Source organism: Palaemon carinicauda, chromosome 21 (assembly GCF_036898095.1).
Source record: "Palaemon carinicauda isolate YSFRI2023 chromosome 21, ASM3689809v2, whole genome shotgun sequence".
Classification (NCBI taxonomy): Eukaryota; Metazoa; Arthropoda; class Malacostraca; order Decapoda; family Palaemonidae; genus Palaemon; species Palaemon carinicauda.
The window spans coordinates 117,149,936-117,172,916 of record NC_090745.1 but is presented as its reverse complement, the minus strand read 5'-3'; the positions used below and the strand labels follow the sequence as shown (position 1 = coordinate 117,172,916).

Genomic DNA, 22,981 nt, shown 5'->3' with positions numbered 1-22,981 from the left:
TCTCTCTCTCTCTCTCTCTCTCAGCTGATATCTTAATTATTTTATAAATAGTAATTTTTCAATATTAAACTTACCCGATAATCATGTAGCTGTCAACTCCGTTGCCCGACAGAATTCTATGGAGGGATACGCCAGCTATCACAATACTAGAAGGGGGTGTACTTACCAGCGCCACCTGTGGCCAGGTACTCAAGTACTTCTTGTTGACACCTCCTCAATTATTCCTCTGTCGTGCTTCCGGCAAGACGTTCTGGGATACGCTTATGTTCTTGGAGTATTTTCACGACTTTGGTGAAGTATTTCTCTTTGATTTCGGCTGTCGCTTTACTGGAAACTTCTATTTTAGCTTAGTTAGCTTTTGGAATTAATTTGATTAATTTTGGTGACGAAGAGAGTATGAACTCTCGTTCACCTTTCAATGGCCGACCCTTCCCTTAGACGGAAGTGTTGGTGTCTAAGAGAGTATAGACTCTCTTTCTTAATTTTGCTTAACAAAAGTTATAGATTTATTTTATATCTCTCCGCCTCTTATAGGCCTCTTCGATTAACTTCCTTTTATTATAAACTTATTAAAATTAATTTTTTATTTGTTTATATTCGACCTTCCTAATAGTAGGCGGTCTTTTCTTTTACCGAAGTTAATTATCGTGAGTCCGTCATTTCGGTTTTACCTGTTAACATATTATGCTATTTTAAGGTCTTTGAAAGAATTTCTTTGATAGTCTCGTACTTTTTCAAAGTTGAACTAACGTTTTGTTTGTCTCGGCAGTTGTTGACGTTCAGAACGTTTCAACTTGCACTCTATCGTTACGATAGAGAAAGAATGTTCACGGTTTCACATTGCAGTAAGAGTAACCGTGTCTAGCGTTTTGTTCATTCTTTCTTAACTTAATGGTTTTGATCCTAATAAGGAACTTTTGGGAAATATTTCAGTTTTTTCCTTTAACAATAATATGTTTTAACGATATATATATGATTGGGCTCTTCTCTCAGGTTCTAAGTCAAGAGAAAGAGAGAGAGAGATAGAGACGGAGGGAGAAAGAGGATAAACGTTTCCCTCAAGCCTGCCAGGCGTACGAGTAACGTCGTTATCGTTTTGCTCTTATCCCTAGTCTCTTTAGGGGAAGAAACTAAACGTTTCTAGAGTGATCTAGTGTTTAGTCTCTTTCCAGCCACTGAATTTTCTTTCATTAGATTTTTCTGTTACATTGTAATTCTGTTTTCGCAATTACTAACTTTTGAGAAGGATAGAATTGCGTGTTTCAGGTACAAACCACTTAAAGTTTCGAGTTCAGTGAAATAAGTGCAAACAGAAATCAAAGTGATAAGTGATTGATGTCAGTGTTATGCGTGAGGGTACTTTTGTGCGCGCCAGTCGTCCTCCCAGTCCGGGACCTCTTGCAAGCTCCCAAGCCCAGGGGAGAAGCAATGTCGAAGGGCAAAAGGGTTCGGCAGGCCTTGATCGGCGCACAGAAGTATCCTCGGTGGTTGTGGGCGTGTCTTACCGAGACCGTCACTCCCACCCGCAGACGATTGAGCCCTTATTTTGCTCGTCTGCAGAAGAGATTTAGAGGAGAAAATAAGGCAGAGTAACGCTGGTCTCAGGTCTCTAGACCTCTTAAACGTGAAGTCCAGACCTATGCCAGACGTACGAAGTAAAGTTCAACAACCCGGATGCAGTCATTGGGTTAGCTCTGACTCTCCTCAGTCATCATTTTGTCGGGCTGAGAGTGCGCCTACACTCCCCCCCGCCTATGCTCGCTCCGCCTGATCGCAGTACCACCTGCCAGGCGTACGATGTTGTGGACTCTACTACAGTCCATGCAGCACAGCTTTCGGACCTGATGCGTGAGTGTCGTGCTGAGAGTGTTGCACCTCCTCCTCCTCCTGCACCGGTGGTGCACCAACCGCCTGCACCCGTTCAGCCTGTGCTGCACCCGCCTGCACCGGTGGTGCACCAACCGGCTGCACCCGTTCAGCCTGTGCTGCACCCGCCTGCACTCGCTGCACCCAGTCGCAGCACCATCTGCCAGGCGTACGATGTTGTGGACTCTACTACAGTCCATGCAAGCACAGCTTTCGGACCTGTTGCGTGAGTATCGGGCTGAGAGTGTTGCACCTCCACCTGCACCCTTTCAGCCTGTGCTCAACCCGCCTGCACTCGCTGCACCCAGTCGCAGCACCATCTGCCAGGCGTACGATGTTGTGGACTCTACTACAGTCCATGCAAGCACAGCTTTCGGACCTGTTGCGTGAATGTCGGGCTGAGAGTGTTGCACCTCCACCTGCACCCGTTCAGCCTGTGCTCAACCCGCCTGCACTCGCTGCACCCAGTCGCAGCACCTTCTGCCAGGCGTACGATGTTGAACCTCTTTCTGTGTTCGCTGTTCCCAGTGTTGTTCAGCCTCAGCCTTCTTTAAGGCAACCTTCGGTTTGGGATCAGGAGGATTACTCCACTCTTCCTCCTCCTCCCCTGGCTGCTCCACCGGTGGTGCAACTCTCGGTGGAAGTACAACCTCTTCCACCTGTGAGTCAGTCTCCTCAGCTGCTGCACCGAGCTCAACCCGTGCACCCTGTTCCTGCACCTCAGACACCTCTGCTTGCGGGAACTTTACCTTGTTCTGCGCAACCTCGGTCTCTTCACGCTCCACTCATTCCACAGGAACAGGAACTTTCTGCACCTTCCACTGTTGTTGTTCCAGCTCGTTCTGACTCTGCTGTTCAGCATACCTTACCTCCATTTTCAAACCATGGCAAAAATATGAATCATGAGTTATGAATGTAAGGTAAACATTATGTTGATTTTTAAACCCCATGCAAGCATGCATAAAGCACTCTAGCACTGGTCATGGAATTTCTAAGAATGTTAAACGCCATGCACACGCTCTGCTTTCCTTACAGCAGGCTCTGCTTACTACATGCTCAGCATTCAGCATGCTCTGCATTCAGCATGCTCTGCATACAACATGCTCTGCATACAGCATGCTCTGCATTCAGCATGCTCTGCATACAACATGCTCTACATACAGCATGCTCTGCATACAGCATACTCTGCATTCATCATGCTCTGCATACCTTACCGCATGCTTCTCAACATATCTTGGGTTGTTGCCAACTCACTAGACTGTCAAGCAGTTTCATAACGTTGCCTTCTAGTCTGCTGCTTTTACACCAGTGAACCCTCACTCAGAGAACTTAGCTTTTCTAGGATAAGGTCCCTGTAGATGAGAAAGTTCTTTTCTCCCTCCTTCTGATATTCCCTTGAGGACTCTGTCATTTGGAGGGAGCCTTTAGCTGCATAACCTCTTATGGACTTTTATTTAAGCATTACATGCTTACAGGGAAGGTAATGGTTCCACTTCAGCCGCTAATCCCGTCTGTTACCACACCTGCTCCCATAGACCTTGAGCTGTGTTGCATGACATGCAGTCCAAGCTTAGTCCTTGTTAGAGGATTTTTTGTTTACGGAGTCAATGTGTCACGGGGAAGACGTTCAACAACCAACAGAAGGGACTTGTTGTGACGCAGTGCGGCAACCTCAGCAACCCGTTAAGGAGTTGTCTGTACGACCCAGATAGTCTAGACAGATTCGGGTTGTCACTGTACTTCCTCGCTTGCCCATGATTGACAGTTTACAGACTGTGCAGCAGTATCATGATCTTGTGTCCGGCTCCGTCAGACGACTGGCTTTTAAGAGCTCCCACAAGTCGTCGCTGTCTGGAGATTTTCAAATGGACTATGGATCTGACCAAGGAACTGGGCCTCCTGGTCAATTTTGAGGAGTCTCAGCTCGTTCCATCCCAGACCATTGTTTCCTTGGGTATGGATCTTCAGAGTCGAGCTTTTCGGACTTGTCCGTCGGCCCCAAGGATCTTCCAAGCCCTAGAATGCATCCAGAGCATGCTGAGAAGGAACCGATGCTTAGTCAGGCAGGGGATGAGTCTAACAGGGACACTTTCATCGCTGGCCCTGTTCATCGAGTTAGGGAGACTCCACCTCCGCCCCCTTCAGTATCATCTAGCTGCTCACTGGATAAAGGACTTGACGCTAGAGACGGGCTCAGTTCCTGTTTCCGAAGAGATGAGGTCTACTCTAACGTGGTGGAAGAACAGCATTCTTCTCAAGGAAGGTCTACCTTTGGCTGTTCAGACCCCCGACCACCGTCTCTTCTCGGACGCATCGGACACGGGCTGGGGTGCGACACTGGACGGACAGGAATGCTCGGGAACATGGAATCAGGAGCAAAGGACACTTCACATCTATTGCAAGGAGTTGTTGGCAGTTCATCTGGCCTTGATAAACTTCAAGTCCCTCCAGCTTAACAAGGTGGTGGAGGTGAACTCCGACTACACCACAGCCTTGGCTTACATCTCCAAGCAGAGAGGGACTCATTCGAGGAAGTTGTTCAAGTTCGCAAGGGACCTCCTCATTTGGTCAAAGATCGAAAGCTCACGCTGGTAACGAGGCTCATTCAGGGCGATATGAATGTCATGGCAGATCGCCTCAGCCGTAAGGGTCAGGCCTTCCCCACAGAGTGGACCCTTCACAAGAATGTTTGCAGCAGACTTTGGGCCCTGTGGGGTCAGCCAACCATAGTTCTTTTCGCTACCTCGATGACCAAGAAGCTCCTCTTGTATTGTTCTCCGATTCCAGACCCAGCAGCAGTTCGCGTGGATGCCTTTCTGCTGGATTGGTCCCATCTCAACCTGTATGCATTCCCGCCGTTCAAGATTGTCAACAGGGTACTTCAGAAGTTCGCCTCTCACAAAGGGACACGGTTGACGTTGGTTGCTCCCCTCTGACCCGCGAGAGAAGGGTTCACCGAGGTACTGCAATGACTGGTCGACGTTCCCAGGACTCTTCCTCCTAGAGTGGACCTTCTGCGTCAACCTCACGTAAAGAAGGTACACCCAAACCTCCACGCTCTTCGTCTGACTGCCTTCAGACTATCGAAAGTCTCTCAAGAACTAGAGACTTTTCGAAGGAGGCAGCCAGAACGATTGCCAGAGCAAGGACGACATCCACTCTCAGAGTCTATCAGTCTTAATGGGAAGTCTTCCGAAGCTGGTGCAAGGCCAATGCAGTTTTCCTCAACCAGTACCACTGTAACCCAGATTGCTGACTTCCTGTTACATCTAAGGAACGTAAAATCCCTATCAGCTCCTACGATCAAGGGTTACAGAAGTATGTTGGCAGCGGTTTTCCGCCACAGAGGCTTGGATCTTTCCTCCAACAAAGATCTACAGGACCTCCTTAGGTCTGTTGAGACCTCAAAGGAACGTCGGTTGTCCACTCCAGGCTGGAATCTAGACGTGGTCCTAAGGTTCCTAATGTCATCAGGATTTGAACCGTTCCAATCAGCCTCTTTTAAGGACCTCACATTAGAAACTCTTTTCCTCGTGTGCTTAGCAACAGGTAAAAGAGTAAGTGAGATCCACGCCTTCAGCAGGAACATAGGTTTCACATCTGAAACGGCTACATGTTCCTTGCGGCTCGGTTTTTTTGGCTAAAACGAGCTTCCTTCCCGTCCTTACCCTAAGTCGTTCGAGATCCCAAGCCTGTCCAACATGGTGGGGAACGAACTAGAGAGAGTACTTTGCCCTGTTAGAGCTCTTAAGTACTATCTAAGAAGGTCAAAACCATTACGAGGACAATCAGAAGCCTTATGGTGTGCTATCAAGAAGCCTTCTCTACCAATGTCTAAGAACTCAGTTTCTTACTACATCAGGCTTCTGATTAGAGAAGCAAATTCTCATCTGAAGGAAGAAGACCTTGCTTTGCTGAAGGTAAGGACACATGAAGTGAGAGCTGTGGCTACTTCAGTGGCCTTCAAACAAAACCGTTCTCTGCAGAGTGTTATGGATGCAACCTATTGGAGAAGCAAGTCAGTGTTCGCATCATTCTATCTCAAAGATGTCCAGTCTCTTTACGAGTACTGCTACACCCTGGGTCCATTCGTAGCAACGAATGCAGTAGTAGGCGAGGGCTCAGCCACTACATTCCCATAATTCCATAACTTTTTAACCTTTCTCTTGAATACTTTTTATGGGTTGTTCGGTCGGCTAAGAAGCCTTCCACATCCTTGTTGATTTGGCGGGTGGTCAATTCTTTCTTGAGAAGCGCCGAGGTTAAAGGTTGTGATGAGGTCCTTTAGTATGGGTTGCAGCCCTGTATACTTTAGCACCTTTGGGTTGATTCAGCCTCCAAGAGGAACGCTGCGCTCAGTAAGGAAGACGAACTTAAAAAAGAGACAGAGTAACGGTTCAATTCGACTTCCTTACCAGGTACTTATTATTTCATTGTTATTTGAGATAACTGTTATATGAAATATGGGATACTTAGCTATCCTTTAATCTTGTACACTGGTTTTCACCCACCCCCCTGGGTGTGAATCAGCTACATGATTATCGGGTAAGTTTAATATTGAAAAATGTTATTTTCATTAGTAAAATAAATTTTTGAATATACTTACCCGATAATCATGATTTAATTGACCCTCCCTTCCTCCCCATAGAGAACCAGTGGGACCGAGGAATAATTGAGGAGGTGTCAACAAGAAGTACTTGAGTACCTGGCCACAGGTGGCGCTGGTAAGTACACCCCCTTCTAGTATTGTGATAGCTGGCGTATCCCTCCATAGAATTCTGTCGGGCAACGGAGTTGACAGCTACATGATTATCGGGTAAGTATATTCAAAAATTTATTTTACTAATGAAAATAACATGATTGAAATAAAGGTGCACTGCCTTGACTAAAATTCTGATTATATCATGTATAGTCTGTGAATATTATGTTGATTCTTTTATGTATATTTTTTCAGATTTACCAAGATCCTCGCCTCACTGTTTTCGCTTGTGGTGATACTCATCAATCTGTGGTTTGTAATCAGTTTTCTTACCGTAGCACTCACCGGCGCATGGTGGCAGTACGTACTGGTGGTCATAGTGGGATTGTTTTACATATCCCTTGTGATATACTTGGTCCTGTTCCTGCTGGTTGCCTATGGGTTCAACTTGTGCTGTATGATACCTGTAAGTAAACATTAAGAATTGTATTTAGATTTAGGTTACATTAGAAAGCGCAATGCATAAAAGAATATGAATTAGATTTTTGGTTGACAGCATTTTAACCTTTGCTGATGGTGCTACTAACTAAGCTGACCAAGGATTTGTTGCTTTTTTTCATAACTTATTATTTATTTATTAGTGAATTTAGGTATACTGTACTCGTTACCCCATTTCATAATTTGTCTTAAGGAGGAACTTATTACATATCTATGTTATGTTATTTACTCTTTAGGAGGAACTTATTACATATCTATGTTATGTTATTCACTAACATCTGTTCAAAATTATCTTATTGGAAACAATTTTTGCGATAACTTTCATTTTAACTATTGTTATAGTCTTACTTGGATGCAATGAATATACAGTATTTATACAGTACTGTTCCTGTATATCCTCTTCTTGGTAACAATTTAAAAAATATTCAAGTAAAAAAAAGAAATTACAATATTTAGTGTTGAGTAACTAGGTACTGTACCAAATTATTGAGCCTTCATTACTAATGTGCGTGTTCGTGTAACTGTTGCTCAGGAAATAATTTAGTATTTTGTAGCTCCCTACAAGCAACATCAGTGCTATGTGCTGAATTTTTTTTATGCCATGTTTACTTACACGAATGTATTGAGGCAATGCATATTGAAACGTACATTTAAATGCCTCTAGAATGAGTTTGAAAGGAACCACAAGTTTTCTTGGACAAATATACTATATTTATATAGTACTTCAAGTTTTAGTTATGATTATAAGTCTCTCTTATGCTTCGCTATAAAAATGGTGGTAGCCTTTGCCTGTCCCCTTTATGTTTCGTTCAGAGGCTTTGCAAGCTCCCAAGAGTTTCTGTTAGTAGAGCGTATGATTCATACATGTAATTTGATTGATTGCTAATGTGAAGCAGGCAGTGACAAATTATAACAGTAGTTAGCAGGAGAATAGTGACCTAAACTTAGGAAACCACTGAAAAAGAAACATACATTCAACTGCCCAGTGTCAATTAGGTGTCCATATTTTTTTCCAAATATTAAGTATAGCTGGATGATGGTATTAGATTAAATAACCATTAACCCTTTTATCCCCAAAGGACGTACTGGTACGTTTCACAGAACTCATCCCTTTACATATTTTTGATAATTTTTCGAGAAACTTCAGGCATTTTCCAAGAGAATGAGACTAACCTGACCTCTCTATAATGAAAATTAAGGCTGTTAGAGCAATTTAAAATAAATATACAGCAAAATGTGCTTGAAAAACAATAACCCCTGGGGGTTAAGGGTTGGAAAGTTCCAAATAGCCTGGGGGTAAAAGGGTTAATAAGTTATGTAAAAGGTAGAAGTTGTTTTGGTAACTGATATAGGCCTTGGATGAAGACAGTCATCCAGTGATTATAATTGTGCAGTTGGTATATTTTTGCAGTCAAACTAAGACTTAATGATGATATTTACATTAACGTGCTGACCTTTGATAACTGATAGAGGAAAGTTTAAGAAACTAAGATAGGTATTAGATAAGTGATTGCTGTAAGGGAACAATCATATCCATGTTTTATTCAAGGATAGATGGCAGTATTATGAAACGTGGTAGCAATCGCTACTGATCTTTATTCATACTTTGGCTAGCCAACTGACATTTTGATATTGTAAATGAATACCACCTATGTAGCATTGTAAGTTTAAGACATTGATTATGTACTCTTTAGACTTATTACTAAGCTTTAGCTTGTTGGTATTGGATAATATCAAAGTTAGTTATATACTTTACTATGTTAACATTTGCAGTTGTTTATACGTAGCTCATAATCACCTTTGAAAACTGAGTTACCTTTAGTACAAAAAAAAAAAAACAATAGCTTTGTTTACAATTTTTATGGGTATAAAGAGATTTTTTATGTTAATAAATTTCTAATTATTGTCTCAGAAAACATTTTTGCTACTCTGTGTCGTATTACTTGCATGTGTTTTGGTGTTTATGGATTTCTTATAAGATATTTGGTATACAGTAGGGTCCCGAATTACACGTGTTCTAAATACGCGATTCCTCAATTACGCGATCGATAGTTTTAAAAAATTAAATTTCCTGTATCTACGAGGCTGTTCAAAGTTCGCGAGTCAAGCACTACAAAATGTATCAAATCTATTGTCTTTTTAAGTATATTGGTAGCCCTAAATACGGTGATTTATAATAAATGTTACAAAACAATATCAACATTACATTTCATTAACATAATTTCATAATGAATAGCCTATTTAAGGATAAAATTCCACATCAACAATGAAATCAACTGTTAACTGTGCGAGTCCAGCTGACAAAATGTAAACAGAAATGTGGTTACGTTCTCGGCAATCTTTATCTTTCTCCAACCTTACGATAATTGTAATGGTAGTGTTAATGATGGTATATTAAAGCATTATTTTTGTTTAGTACAGTATATTTAAAAGCCTTTTTTTTCCCTCTGGGCGTTCAAGGTTTTCACGAGTAGACTGGGTTCGTTTATCGGCAGTGAATAGCCTAAACTTCGGTAATGAGTCGTCAATATTTTGTCATATTTTAAACAGTATACATCTGATTTGCAAACATTAATCAAATGTATACTGTTTAAAATATGACAAAATATTGACGACTCGTTACCGAAGTTTAGGCTATTCACTGCCGATAAACGATAACAAACCCTTTAATGCAAACTAACTGTATCCTTTGATATTCCTCTATATTTATCACGAATTCCTTCTATACCTCCTCAGACACTCTTATTTCAAATATCTAAATTATTCTTATCACAACTAACACCATCTAGTCATTTTCATTCCATTATATCTATTATTCCTCTGGATCTTATTCCCTTTCCTTATTCTGTTTATTCGATGGGATTCGTTTTTCCCTTTACCGTCTTTCAGAATCTATTTTTAGCCACTGGCAACCAAATCCCCCCTTCCCCCGTCTCCTACCGTCTCCCCTGCGAGTCCACCCAGCCTATCTCATCACCCCCCCCCCCCCCTTCATCCTCCCCTGTTTTAGGTCTGTAACCTTCTGCGTCATAATCTCTCTCTCTCTCTCTCTCTCTCTCTCTCTCTCTCTCTCTCTCTCTCTCTCTCTCTCTCTCTCTCTCTCTCTCTCGTTATACAATACGTACAAATAGATGAAGAAACCAAAATCGGTTTTCTTGAAGTGTCAATTAAATACAAAACGAAAAAATTATACCGTGTATACATCCATTTCAATCATAGCTTAAAATACGGTAACCGATTTCGTCCGCAAACCACTATTTTTTAGGAAACACCATTCTATTCCAGAAAATTTTTACTCTAAATGTCAATTGCGCTATAATAAAACATGTACTTATGTTGTTAAATTTCGGGTGTGTTTTAAAAATCGAGTATTGCTAACTTATTTTTGTTTTACTTTTGGCTGTGATCACATCAGCTGATGTCTAGCTTCCGCGCGAATACAATAACAAAGAATTGTTTACACCATTTCTTAACTTATTCAAACCATCTATACAGTTAATATTACATAAACACCATTGTGTTATAACCTATCATATTTATTGTTTAGTACTTTAAAACCATCCCTCTCTCTCTCTCTCTCTCTCTCTCTCTCTCTCTCTCTCTCTCTCTCTCTCTCTCATCGAACGTTATAGCGGTAACCTAATTGTTCGGTGGCTTTAAAAATAGGCCTAGTACTTTCTTCTTTTACATTTTTTGCATATGGATCCATAATTGAGGTGGGTACAAGTTGACTTATAACTGAAGTTAGGAAAAGTATTTTGGATATGGAAAGGACAATTATCTTTCGTAACAGTTTAGAATTATCGTAAGTTATCACTCTGTCATTAGCGGCAGTTTGCTATTGTGGATTAAACGCATAAGGAAAAAAAAATTTCCAGCTTTGCTACGAATTTAGGAATTTATATGGATACGGTAAGTAAAATATTTGTAATAACATAATGTTTACTAAATGTTTGTAATATCATTAGTTATGACTTAGATCATGTGTGTTTAATGCATTCGTTTGTTTATTATGATCGAAGATGGAGCGTAAACAAATGGAAGGTTTCCGTTTCAGGCGGCATCATAAAGAAAAACATTTCATAAATGGCATTCATTTCATTTATTTGAAAGTTCTAATAAAAAATAATTAGAACATTGGTAATAACAAATTCAACATATAATCTATACTTGGTAAAATTGCTGTCAATTCAAAAACACAGATGTATAAATGCGTCTGTTTCTTCGTTGTGATCAGAGATAAACGTAAACAAAACATTGGTTGTCGTTTTCTATTGTGCTTTATAGCGTGTTTAGGAAACGCATGATATAAAATCGCCTTTATTTTGATAATTCTGGATTTTCAATCATACAACAAGCTAGTCTATAGAGTGATGGTTTTGCTATTCACCAGTTGTATTATACAATAGATATGACAAACATTAAAATTTGTCTGTATTTTGGGTTGTGTTATAACGGGAAATATATGGTGTTTACACCTATCCTGGTTGTAATTTTAACCATTTTTCAAGTTATTAGAACTTTAAAGTATATTAAATGTTTTATTTACTTACAAAAACAATTTGATATTATAAAGAAATACAGTATAGTACAAAGAAAGTATTGGAAATGGGTAGTAAACACATTTGAATAGGCAAATTGCTGGTTGCCATGGCCACAATGGAATTATTTCTGTTAGTTGTGTGTTTCGAAATTCGCGATTTTCCATTTACACGAGGTCATTAATCGACCAAATTCTCGCATAATTCGGGACCCTACTGTACATGGAAAATATTTTATCGTGACTTTAATTAGATCATAGTATACATAAAAGCAAATATTTTCATTCATCTCATATTGATAAAAAAAAATTTTTGACCACAGTTCTTCGGGGAATGGATACAATATTTTCTTGTTTCTTTGTAGGTTTACTACAAGTTATAATTCAATGCCTATAGTATATATCCTGTATTTGTTTCTTCATAGGTTTGTACACAGTAAATTGTGCCTAAGGAGGCAAACTTTGGTTGATACAAAAGGGTAATTGCAGTCACTGTGGCCTATGTTGCATTGCTTTTTTTTGCCTTTTACTCTCAATTTATCTCTAGTGATCTTTTCCAGCTTAACTGTCCAACTTATTGAAAATTTAACCTTGCTCCTATACTCACCCCATTCACCAATAAATTCTTTGGTAAAGCCCTATGAAACAGAAAAGGGAACTCATTGGTCTTAAAATGTTCAGAGAACTGTTAAAACATGATTATGTTTTATTATTTTTAGGTGAATGAAATAATTTGAGCTTGTCAATGCTATGAATATGTAAATTAACAATAGCCTTTTCAGTGTGGTGTGTTGCACCTTGTGTATAGAAATAGCATGAACTTATGGCTTTTGTAATGGTTGTAATGTGTCAGGGTTCATTAACCCTTTTACCCCCAGGCTATTTGGAAATTTCCAACCCTTAACCCCCATGGGGTTATTTTTTTTTCAAGCACATTTTGCAGTATATTTTTTTAAATTGCTCTAACAGCCTTAATTTTTGTCATAGAGAGGTCAGGTTGGTCTCATTCTCTTGGAAAATGCCTGAAGTTTCTCAAAAAATTATCAAAAATATGCCAAAAAAAATTTAAATAGCATTTTTATGCAAGGACGTACCGGTACGTCCATGGGGGTAAAGGGATGAGTTTTGTGAAACGTACCAGTACGTCCTTTGGGGGTAAAAGGGTTAAGAATGTTTTAATAACTGTAACTGGATAACACCTAAAACTACTTCTCTCAAATATCTTTGCTTTTTGTTTCAAGCTCTCCGGTCTCACAGGCATGGAGGAAAATGGGCCCTCTTTACAACCTAGCTTTGAAGGGTAAGGTTTTTTCTTTATGCAGTGGCTTCTTGCAGGCAAAATACACTTGCTTCTTAGTAAAAGGTAGAGGACAGCATACTAAAATTTCATCTTTCAAAACATGCACAACATAATTTTAATGTCTCTTACAAATGGTGAATTTTTATACTTTTACATTTTTGTACAGTATTGAGCAGTGTTTATAAGAACATAACTAAAAATTCAGTATATGAGAAATTATGATTCAAACATGCATGCTGAAATATTTAAAAAAGAGCATATACCAAAATTGTTGTCATAGAATATAAAAGTTTACTCGTTTATGGTTGGAAATGAGTTAAACTGGAAAAATCAAACAACACAAATCCGATCGAAGGTATGAGAAAACTCTAGTTATTAAGTTTCTAGACTCGATACTATTAATTTCTGACTATTTTTTACTATCATATTACAGTACCTTAGAGATTTTATTTGAGACTACAGTCAGCCCTCCTTATTCGTGGGAGTTAGGTAACAAAGACATGTACAAAAAGTGAGACTCCGTTAATACTTGTTGCCCTAGGGTGGGTTAACTCCTAACCTTCCAACTTGCTGCCCATTGCCTACGTGCAGTCAACTAACAAGTTATTTACTGTACTGCCTAATATTTTTACTTGGTTTCTATCACAGTATAAGTATTGTATTAATGAATGGACACAATTCAGGAGGTGCACAGTACATGTAAACACGTGTACACTAAGACTACTGTACACATAAGTCATCACTACACTTATACAGTACTTACATATAATATATTCAGCACAGTAACAAAAAAACACCATTGTTCCTATGTAACAACACTTGCTGATACTTTATTTTATATTACTGGCATATATATAGTTCTATCATTACAGTATAGCTTAAATAGCCAAGATATCACTCTTAGGTGTGCTGTTTTCGGCAGGTCTACTTGTGGTATTGAAACTCACTGTTCATGTAGCCTATACCTACATTAATACTGTAAAAAATGGTATTTTGTATACGGTACTTTACAGTAGTTAATATAACAATAACATTACAGTATTTTATTACACAGTGAATACACAAATACAATAAATAATAAAAGAAATATTATCGGTACAGCACTATTAACTGTTGACATACGAAGTTCTACATAGTAAGTCTGAAGAATCAACTGCTTTGTGTGTGGGGTAGCATATTGTTTGTACGTTTATCTTTAATTTAAGTCACTATAAGCACACTGGATATGCACATTTTCTTTACATCACAACGTGATTGCACAAAAAGGACCAAAGCGGTAGATGCCCACTTGATGAAAGACAATGCAAGCCTGAGGCCGCGTGAACGAGAGGTGGGGTGTTGTGCTGTGTGGAGAGGGGAACGTCACAAAGCATGCTGAGTGTAAAGGAGTATAATCAGTTTGAAATTGTTGGGCCAAGAGAGTAATTATCACGAAACCACGAATGTGTGATTTTTTATCTAATGTATTATACAATTCTCTTTGTTACGATTGACTGAATCTGTGAAGATAAAACCTGCAAATATCGAGGTCTGACTGTACATTAATTGGCTAGGATGTTTGTCAGTGTTTGCCTAATAACATCAGTTGTTAATTTTGTGACTGAGCAGTGTGAAAGGGTATATTTTAATAGCTGAATTTTACGTTACCTGGTTTTATATACAATGCTCATACTGTATCTTAAATGTATTAGTTTTTACTTTTTAGTTGGGTAAAGTAATGATTATCTTACGTAAATATGTGTTGGTAAATGTTCAAAGTAAAGCAGTCTGTTTTTTTCTTGCAGTTCCTATCCGAGCATTTAAGTGTTGAAGCTTACACTTTGGATACAACAGACAGTACTATGTTAAGGTAAGGATTTTTTTTTTGTTATGCAAAGTATTATTTTTTACTTTACAGTATATTTTTTCCTACATGAATATAAGCCTTTGTCTTTTAATAAGAGATTGATTCAAGCACAGCTGGAACTAGGTATTTGAAAATTCATAACGAAGTGTCAGTAGTAATAAGTAGTTACTGGCCGACATTCTGCCTGTACACTGAACAGTCACTTTATTTCTTGCTACTGAATAACACAGATGTGCTATCAGCTTCTTTTCAAACTTGGCTTTCAAGATTTTCTTTCGTTAACTCTTTGACAAGTCTCTTGTTCCCATTGACAACACTGTGCTACGCTGCTGAACTTAACCCGTTAAAAGGAAATAAACTTCAGCATCGTATGACATTGTACTGTACTTGGGTCTGAACTCGAGTAGATGGCTAATATTACGGCCTTAAGTCAAAATTCCCTGATTGTCCAACCCCCTTTTTAGACTGTACTGGTTGGAACAAGTTCTCCTTCCTGAAAGAGAGATCATAGTCCTATGTTTGATGGGCGCACTCGCGAGCAGTGTATCTCTGAACGTGCAGGGGTTTTAACTCTGAATCATCCTTTACTGATGAATGTGCTGCCTCGCGCCTGCAGTGTTGTCAGACTAGATTAGAAAATCCTTTTTTGCCAGACCTTGTCTGTGCTCAGTTCATTCTCACTCTAACTCTCAAAATTAGTGATTCTGTGATGTACATACAACAGCGTGCTTAACACCATAGCACACAGTGACATCACCATGGAAGCATGTGTTTCTCTGTTAGTGCACTTGAATGTCTACAATTTCCAGTACCTCCATTGCTTTCTCGCTTTGTTGACTCTAGCTCTTTCTTTTTTTGTTTTTGACGTTTCTGTATATAAATTGTGATGGCAATTCCAGAGAAACTTTTTTTCCCCCACACCTGTATTTTGAGGAAGCTCACAGATGCAGTGTTCAAAGGATGCTCCCTTTGAGTGAATACAAGAAGAATAGTTTGCATCTGTTTCTTCTATAGTGCTCATGCAGAATCGTGGTTTACAACTAACTTCTCCTCATTCAGTTTTTTCTACTCTGGCTCCAGCTTACCCACCTGTTTTAGTGGCAGCAGCATTGAAAATTTTGCTTTTTGCTGCTAATTATTAATCTTGCTTAGGCTTCTTGTCTTATACACATTCTGGTTAGACTTTCTTTGAATCTCAGAGGTCTGGATAAACTACCTGATAATGATAACTTCGGCGGCATTTGCACCCCATCATGTCTGCCTCTACGTCACCATCTGCCGTTTCTTCTCAAAGACTTTCGTATCTTGTTATACTCAACGCAGCGAAAAATTACTGAGAAGGGAGGGCAATTGGTTTGAAATGAATTCCCAAACCGGTGCCTTGTCTCCACACATTGCTGCCCTACTCTCCAACCCATCCTCATTACTCTCCTCCCTTTCTATAGTATACTGTACATTGGTGTGTTTCTAAAATTATTTCTTTCTGTATACGTATATGCATTTTCTTCCAAGAAGTTCCTATTCATATTTTAAAAACTGCCTTAACTTGGCTGTGAAGGTGGCCATATGGCGAGCCTGAAGTAGGGAAATGGTCCATAACAAGAGTGTGTGCACGTTACACTGTGTAGTAGCAACGTTTGGCACATGAGCATGAGTTTAGGATTGGGGGAAGCCTTTATACAGTACAAAGAACATGCCTTGAATTTTACCTCTGTGCTTTTGTGGTACAAAAGTTATAGTTTTGGAAGAGAGAGAGAGAAAAAAAAGAAAGACAAGATGGAGGTGGAGTAGGGTTGGAGAAAGAAGGCAAGCCGGTGAACTGTGGAGATATAGCATAAGTGGGGGAATCTATTCAAAACTAGGCTCCCTCCCCTATTGGTTCTTGCTTGTTGCGTTAAGTATAGTCTAGTCTGTCTTCTGTTAGATTTGTATTGTATTGTACCAGGTGTCTTCTTTTCACATGCTGTTAGCACTGAATAAATGCATATTGGGTGCTAGGTTGTCTCCTGTCTTATGGGATTTCTGCCTTTTTTGCATTCAGTTGCATTTTTGCTTGCAGCCTCTCATTCTATCTTTGGTTGCTCTTCTGCTGCTGCTTCCATCTACACCCTTCAGGGTCTATTTACTTCCTGTTTCTGCTACTTGTCAGACTCTGGCTATGCACCTGCCTTCAGCATTGAGCCCTTCATTAGTCTTGCATCTCTTCCCAAGGACATGCTCATTTCTCGGTACCAACCATTTAGTCAAGACACTTAGACTCTCATGACACAGGAATCATAGATATAGTAAATGGAAATGGATGAAGACCTAGACCTGATGTGAGTTCAGGTAGGAAGGGCATTAGAAAAAGGTAGTTGGAGTAAATTGATCTCATATACCATACTGTATAACCTCAAAAGGGGGAAAGTTGACATAAACTATTTTTTCTGTGGGGATATCATAGCCAGGGTTGTAATTGCAGTTTTGTTACAGAACACTGGTTTTAAAGCATAATTCAATATTAACTTATATATAATGCTTAGTGTTAATGATACAGTATAAGTTTTGTCTTGCCAATTCTTCATTATTATTTGGTGTTAGTGTGGTGCAAACTGAAGGTATGATGCCAGAATTAAGGAAGTTCTTTCCAATGAAATTATTTGTAAACTCTACTACCAATACTTTTTTTTAAAGATAGATGTTTATCCATTTGTCATAGTGAAAAGTCTAAACTTGCAAAAGTCATTGAATTTTGTTACCATATTCTCTGCATTTGGAGAACACAAGCAAAAAAAAATCATCAAATGGAAATGATTGAATATATGATTAAAAAAAAAGTAAGTTTAAGTTATGAAATTATAAGATTAGCTAAGTCCTGAAACACAGATTGCTGTCAACAAAGTTACACACAAGAATTAAGGTTCTTACCTGGCTGGAACCCATAATCAGAAGTGGATTTAATCTTCATGGCATGATCATCATGTGCATATTTTAAGGTTCCTTCATCTCCCCTTCCCCCTTTACTCATCTGGTCTTTTCCCCCCTGGCTGGTCCATTATAAATGCTATGATACTGGCATCCTACCTGCTAAGTATGGGTTAATAATAGGTTTATCATGAAGCAAATAGGAATTTGGAATAGGTTATTAGATACAATATGATGACAGAAATGCCACAGTCAGACAGAATGGTGTTAGAGGGAAACCTAAATAGGCAAGATGGAATAGAGTTGGTTTATAGTTTAAAATTGTGATGGGAACCAGAAAGGAAAAATTGCAATATGGAGTACCTTTTAGCAGCAAAAATTGGGATTTTTGTGTTACTCAGTTTTGCCTGATGATTCAGATCCAATTGACTGGATAAAAGCAATTTCCATTTAATTTTTGTCAATGTTAAATATGCTATGTTGGTTATGGGATTGTTTCCTTTGTGAGCATAATTAGAAAAGCATTTGGAATGTTCAATACTCAGGAGTTTGACGTTGGTAATACTAATAAATTTAACATTTACTGTGTGAAAACTAGCAATGATCAGAAACCTCTTTTCATCTTGTTGATTGTCAGATACCTCTTTTCATCTTGTTGATTGTAATTACAACATTTCATGATGTTAAAAAACCTTTGAATACTGATTAACATTGTTAAAGTAGTTCATTTTATTGCAGGAGCTAGGAAGATGGGTCTTCCTATAAGTGAAGTGTCAACTGATTATGGTAAGAAATTAGAATTTAGAATAATACTGTCATTTCTTAATTTTTGAAATGAAACACAGAAACAATAGTAACAATTGTTAGTCTTTTTTTTTATTTTATTTTATATTCAAAAGGTGTTAAGGGAAGTTTTATATTCTGGGACCAAAATAAGAAAAAAAAAATTAAGCTGTTGTAGAAATGAAAGTGCAGTTTTCTGTTTTGTCCTCACTACGGGTGTGATTGTTTTTAAGAAGAGACAGCACAGGACCACAAATTTTTTTTGTAACAAAACTCATATGAATATATAACAGAACAACATCTCTATCCACCATTGTCATGAGGTATTTATGCCTTTAATCAAAATTGTGTGTATATTAATGTTTTTTATACTTATACCAGTTGTAAAATAGGAGTGTGTCCATCACTACCAGTGTGCATGTGCCTTGGTACTTATAGGTGAATGTTTTGCCTTAAAACTGTAAAATTAGATATTGTACAAAATTTGCCATCATACTGATAAGACAATTAGTGATACATTGATATCTGGTGTGTGATAATTGTACTAGTCAATTTTAGAGGGGTACTGATAGATATGTTTCTATTTTATAACTGCACACAAGCAAATGGTAAAGCATTTTTCATCCCAGTTTGAAATACGACACAAAGTTTAGCATTGATCAACTAAGTGGTATATTATGAAAATATAAATATCACTTCCTAACATTTATTCATATAGTGTTTGCCTCTTCCCATGGAAAGTTAATCAAAAGACTGTTGAAGTTATGTTTAGTTTTTACAAATAAATTGTAAATTTCATGAAATATTCTTTTTTTTATAATGTTGACAGTCTTCGATTTTATATGAAAAAAATAAAATGTAAAAAAAGGCTTGTTCATTGTGTGTACTGGAACATAGAATTGTTTAATATATTTTTGTTATGGTACTAAATCATATTCATTCATGATGTCAGCAACGATGAAAAGGTTTAAGATAAAAAAACAGACTAGAAATTACTTGTATTTCATGGTAAAGGAATCCAGTGCTCCCTTTTTCCCCTAGGAACGTTAGGCAAAAAGTCACAGAATTTTTTTCTTTTATTTAGCTGCATATCATAGTCGCCTTGAATTTTTGTGACAAACTTTGTCACATGTTTGTCATATTTGGTTACAAATTTCAAGTTGAATGTGATATATCATTCTGTTTTTATTTACATTTGTTTAGTAAAAGTACAGATTTCTTCTACAAGAAAGTACCTGTGAAGGTAACATTTTTATTATTGCTATATTTCAGCATACAGTACTATTTTTCTTAACAAATAACAGGTTTATATCCACAGTTCTTTAATGTTTATTTTTTTCTTTTATGGTTTTTTACAGTACTGAATATGATTAATATTTTGTTAAAACGATACATATACTAATCACTTATATTATTGTTATAAATCATTTACATATACCTGCACTGTTATAGGTTTAGATTTTCGTGTCTGCGTTTTATATTGTGGCACTTCTGCTCACAGTTTGACAACTTTTGTGATCTTTTTGACGGAAATAATCTTTCACGTTGTTAGGTATCCTGCAACATTTAAAAATGGAGTCTTGAAGAGTTGATAGCCACAACTACTAAAGAATTAGGAAAATCCCATGCTTCTGGTTTTCATCCTGATAACAGTTATTTTTTTGCTCTCTAAAATGGTATCCTTTCAACTGTTCTCTCTTTTTGTAATACATTTAATGCTCATCATCACTACATAATTCATCCAGGTTGTTACAACTGCATTTACAATCTTATATGCTACTGAGCCTTTAAAGAAAGTCCTCCGCCTATAAACTTTAATAGGTCTCAAGAATAATTTTAAGTTTAATTTTGTTAAATTTTGCCCGGGAGTAGGCCTCGCCTAACTCCATGCCTATTATTTTCAATTGCAAAAGTCAACAAATTGTCTTGTTTCATATTGCAAATATTGTCTTGCTTACTGCATTAGATTATATATTATTTATTACTGTATTTCATCATGAACTTTTGACACAATATCTGTGACATGATTTCGGTTGGATTTGTTCTTGTATATCCAAATGTTTCTAAGTTTAGGATCCCATTTTATCATATATGAATAAATTTGTTGTAACTTTTTAGCAAATGAGATTGATTGAACAACTTGGAATTTAAATTTTAAGTTATAAGAGTTATTTTTAATTCTGTAAAATATGTAGTGTTGAATTGATGTTATTCACTTTCCATTGAGTAAAGAGGATGTATTTTGAAATCCTTCAAACTATCAGAAAAGGATGCTTTTTCATGATACAGTACTTTGAACTGTACAATCATAAGTTTAGGTTAGATGCATGTCTTCACTGTCATGTAGTACTGAATGTTTCTGCATTTTTATACTCTACTCATTATCATTGTTCATCTTTTTCTACATCTCATGATGCCACATCTACCTTTATGGCCCCCTCCCTATTTTATGTGATATCCTTTTCAAATACAGTAGCTGTAGAGTAACAAAATAGGCACATTTTGCTGTAAATCCCGATGGTGACTACTTAGTGTCATGTAATGTTATCCCAAGTTGTAGAGTACTTAATGCAGACGATATATGCATCATTATTTCCACTGCTTTCTATAGATTCCTATGTTTTCGTAATGCTGCTAAGTATGCTTAGTCTTGTCTTTTTATCTATGGTTTTATATATTTGATGTACATACTAGAATTAGTGAGTAATCTCAAAATTCAGGCTGTGTGCTGTGTTAATAGCAGAAAAAATAAGCTTCTGCTAATATAAATTGACAATTATTTTTGTAATTGTAGATCTTATGAACTCACTATTTTCACAAAAGTGAAAACTAAATTTTACTAGATATGTTTACTGAGATTTCACTAAAGATCAATTTATTGTACTGCTTCATCACAGTAATATTAAATTAAGGAACATTAAACTGATAATGTTGGTGGAGTGACTTACAGATCTTTTGTAAATGCCTTAAAAGTTTAGTCTTCATTGATAATTCAGTCAATACCCTTCAAGTATGACATTGCTGCCACGAATGCATAAGTTTGGCCATGAATGTCACATTTGTATAGGACTGCAAACAATATGGTGATGAGGCAGTGGTGCTAATAAAATTAGAACATTCTAGATTTAGAGATTCTTCCTTCTGTTTATTCGTTTTTTTTTTTCTGTGTCGTAAACCCATGTACCTGGGTTATGTTTTCTTAAACACGTTGCTACAGCTTATATGTATATGGCAGAAAATTATGAATTAAGTTTCTATTTCAGTTTACTTTGGTTAGTTACAAATTCAGAAGAGTGAATGCTTAATTTCTTATGAAAAAATTTAAATAAACTATTGATAGAAGTAATTTCCTTGTTGTTTTAGCTTCTTATGGAAAAATTGGTGTTGTCATTTTTTGAGGAACACTTTCAAAATTTCTTTATAACTAATTTTGTATGTGCAATCAAAAGAATCTTATTCATCAGCTGCTGAATATAAAGTATTTCCATTTGATTATTGTAGCTTGAACAGTATATTGTTATTTTTGTAGATTTTAGGTGTATTTATGTTTTTCTAGGTTTGTATATATTTGTTGGGTGTTAGGAGGCACCAGTGAATTTATCTCAAAACATGAATCTTTTGCAGTAGATACTAGAATGTTCTCTGCAAGCGCCAGTTTCTTGTATATTAGCAGTTTAAATCTTATGCAGCAGGCATTGTTGTTTCTGCATGGCATCGATGCAATTTCATAATAAAGTTTCTATTCATTGGTTTTATTATTTCCCTTATCACACAAACTCTAAGGTTCAGGACTGCTGTATATGACTTGGATTAAAATATACGATAAGAACACCATATTAGTCGTGGAGGAGTAGGTGGAGTCCATGTTATGAAGGCCAAATACTGTACCAGTACTGAAACACTTTAGCACCCTACTTTCTGTGAGTATGCAGATTACTACTTCTCTTCTCCACTTATGCCATGTAAGGTTAGTGACTTTATTTTCCTTTTTTGGTAATGATTATCTGTATTATAGAAATGATGTTCATTAGTTGTGAATTTAAATGTTAGGTTGCACTGCAAAGCATTTGACTTCTTCAATACTTGTTACCGGATGTGCAAGCAAGAAAAGATGAGAACTGATCTTATAGTTTGTGATTTATTTTTGATTGGTTGATAAGTATTACAGAAAAATTATATCTTTAATAGCGACCTTAGGAGAGCCATCTGTGTGTATACTTAACCTTCGCCTTTCAAGACCATCAGTTTGTCGAGATCAGATCCATCCCGTAGGTGATGGTACTGTTAGTGTGCTCATGTACCCCTGTAGACATTGATAAAGGGTCTTTAGCTGTGTCTACCCTTTAATCTTATCACTGTTCTTACTACATTTCTGTTATCTTGCTACCTAGCCTCTCTAACTGGTATTCTGTATTTAACGGTGTGGTTTAAATCCAATCTTGTCTTTAGATCTTTGTCTTTCATGTCATTTTGTTTAAGAATTGAAACTTGCTGTCCATCCACTCATTTAACTCTTCACTGACTTGGTACAATGCAAATAACCTA

At 37.5% G+C, this 22,981-nt stretch overlaps 1 protein-coding gene across 6 annotated transcripts in view; it reads left to right on the top strand.

Moving 5' to 3' along the window:
* Mvl (Malvolio) overlaps positions 1-22,182 on the top strand; it is a 53,317-nt gene extending 31,135 nt beyond the window's left edge. For 5 of the 6 annotated variants that reach the window (XM_068345303.1, XM_068345301.1, XM_068345304.1 and 2 more), the window contains exons 11-14: positions 6,821-7,031; positions 12,845-12,903; positions 14,688-14,752; positions 18,392-22,182. In XM_068345303.1, coding sequence (XP_068201404.1) covers positions 6,821-7,031; positions 12,845-12,903; positions 14,688-14,706 — 289 coding nt within the window. In that variant the 3' untranslated portion in view covers positions 14,707-14,752; positions 18,392-22,182. The remainder of the gene's footprint in view (positions 1-6,820; positions 7,032-12,844; positions 12,904-14,687; positions 14,753-18,391) is intronic. The other variant, XM_068345302.1, reaches the window with a different exon arrangement.
* The last annotated feature ends 799 nt before the right edge of the window (positions 22,183-22,981 follow it).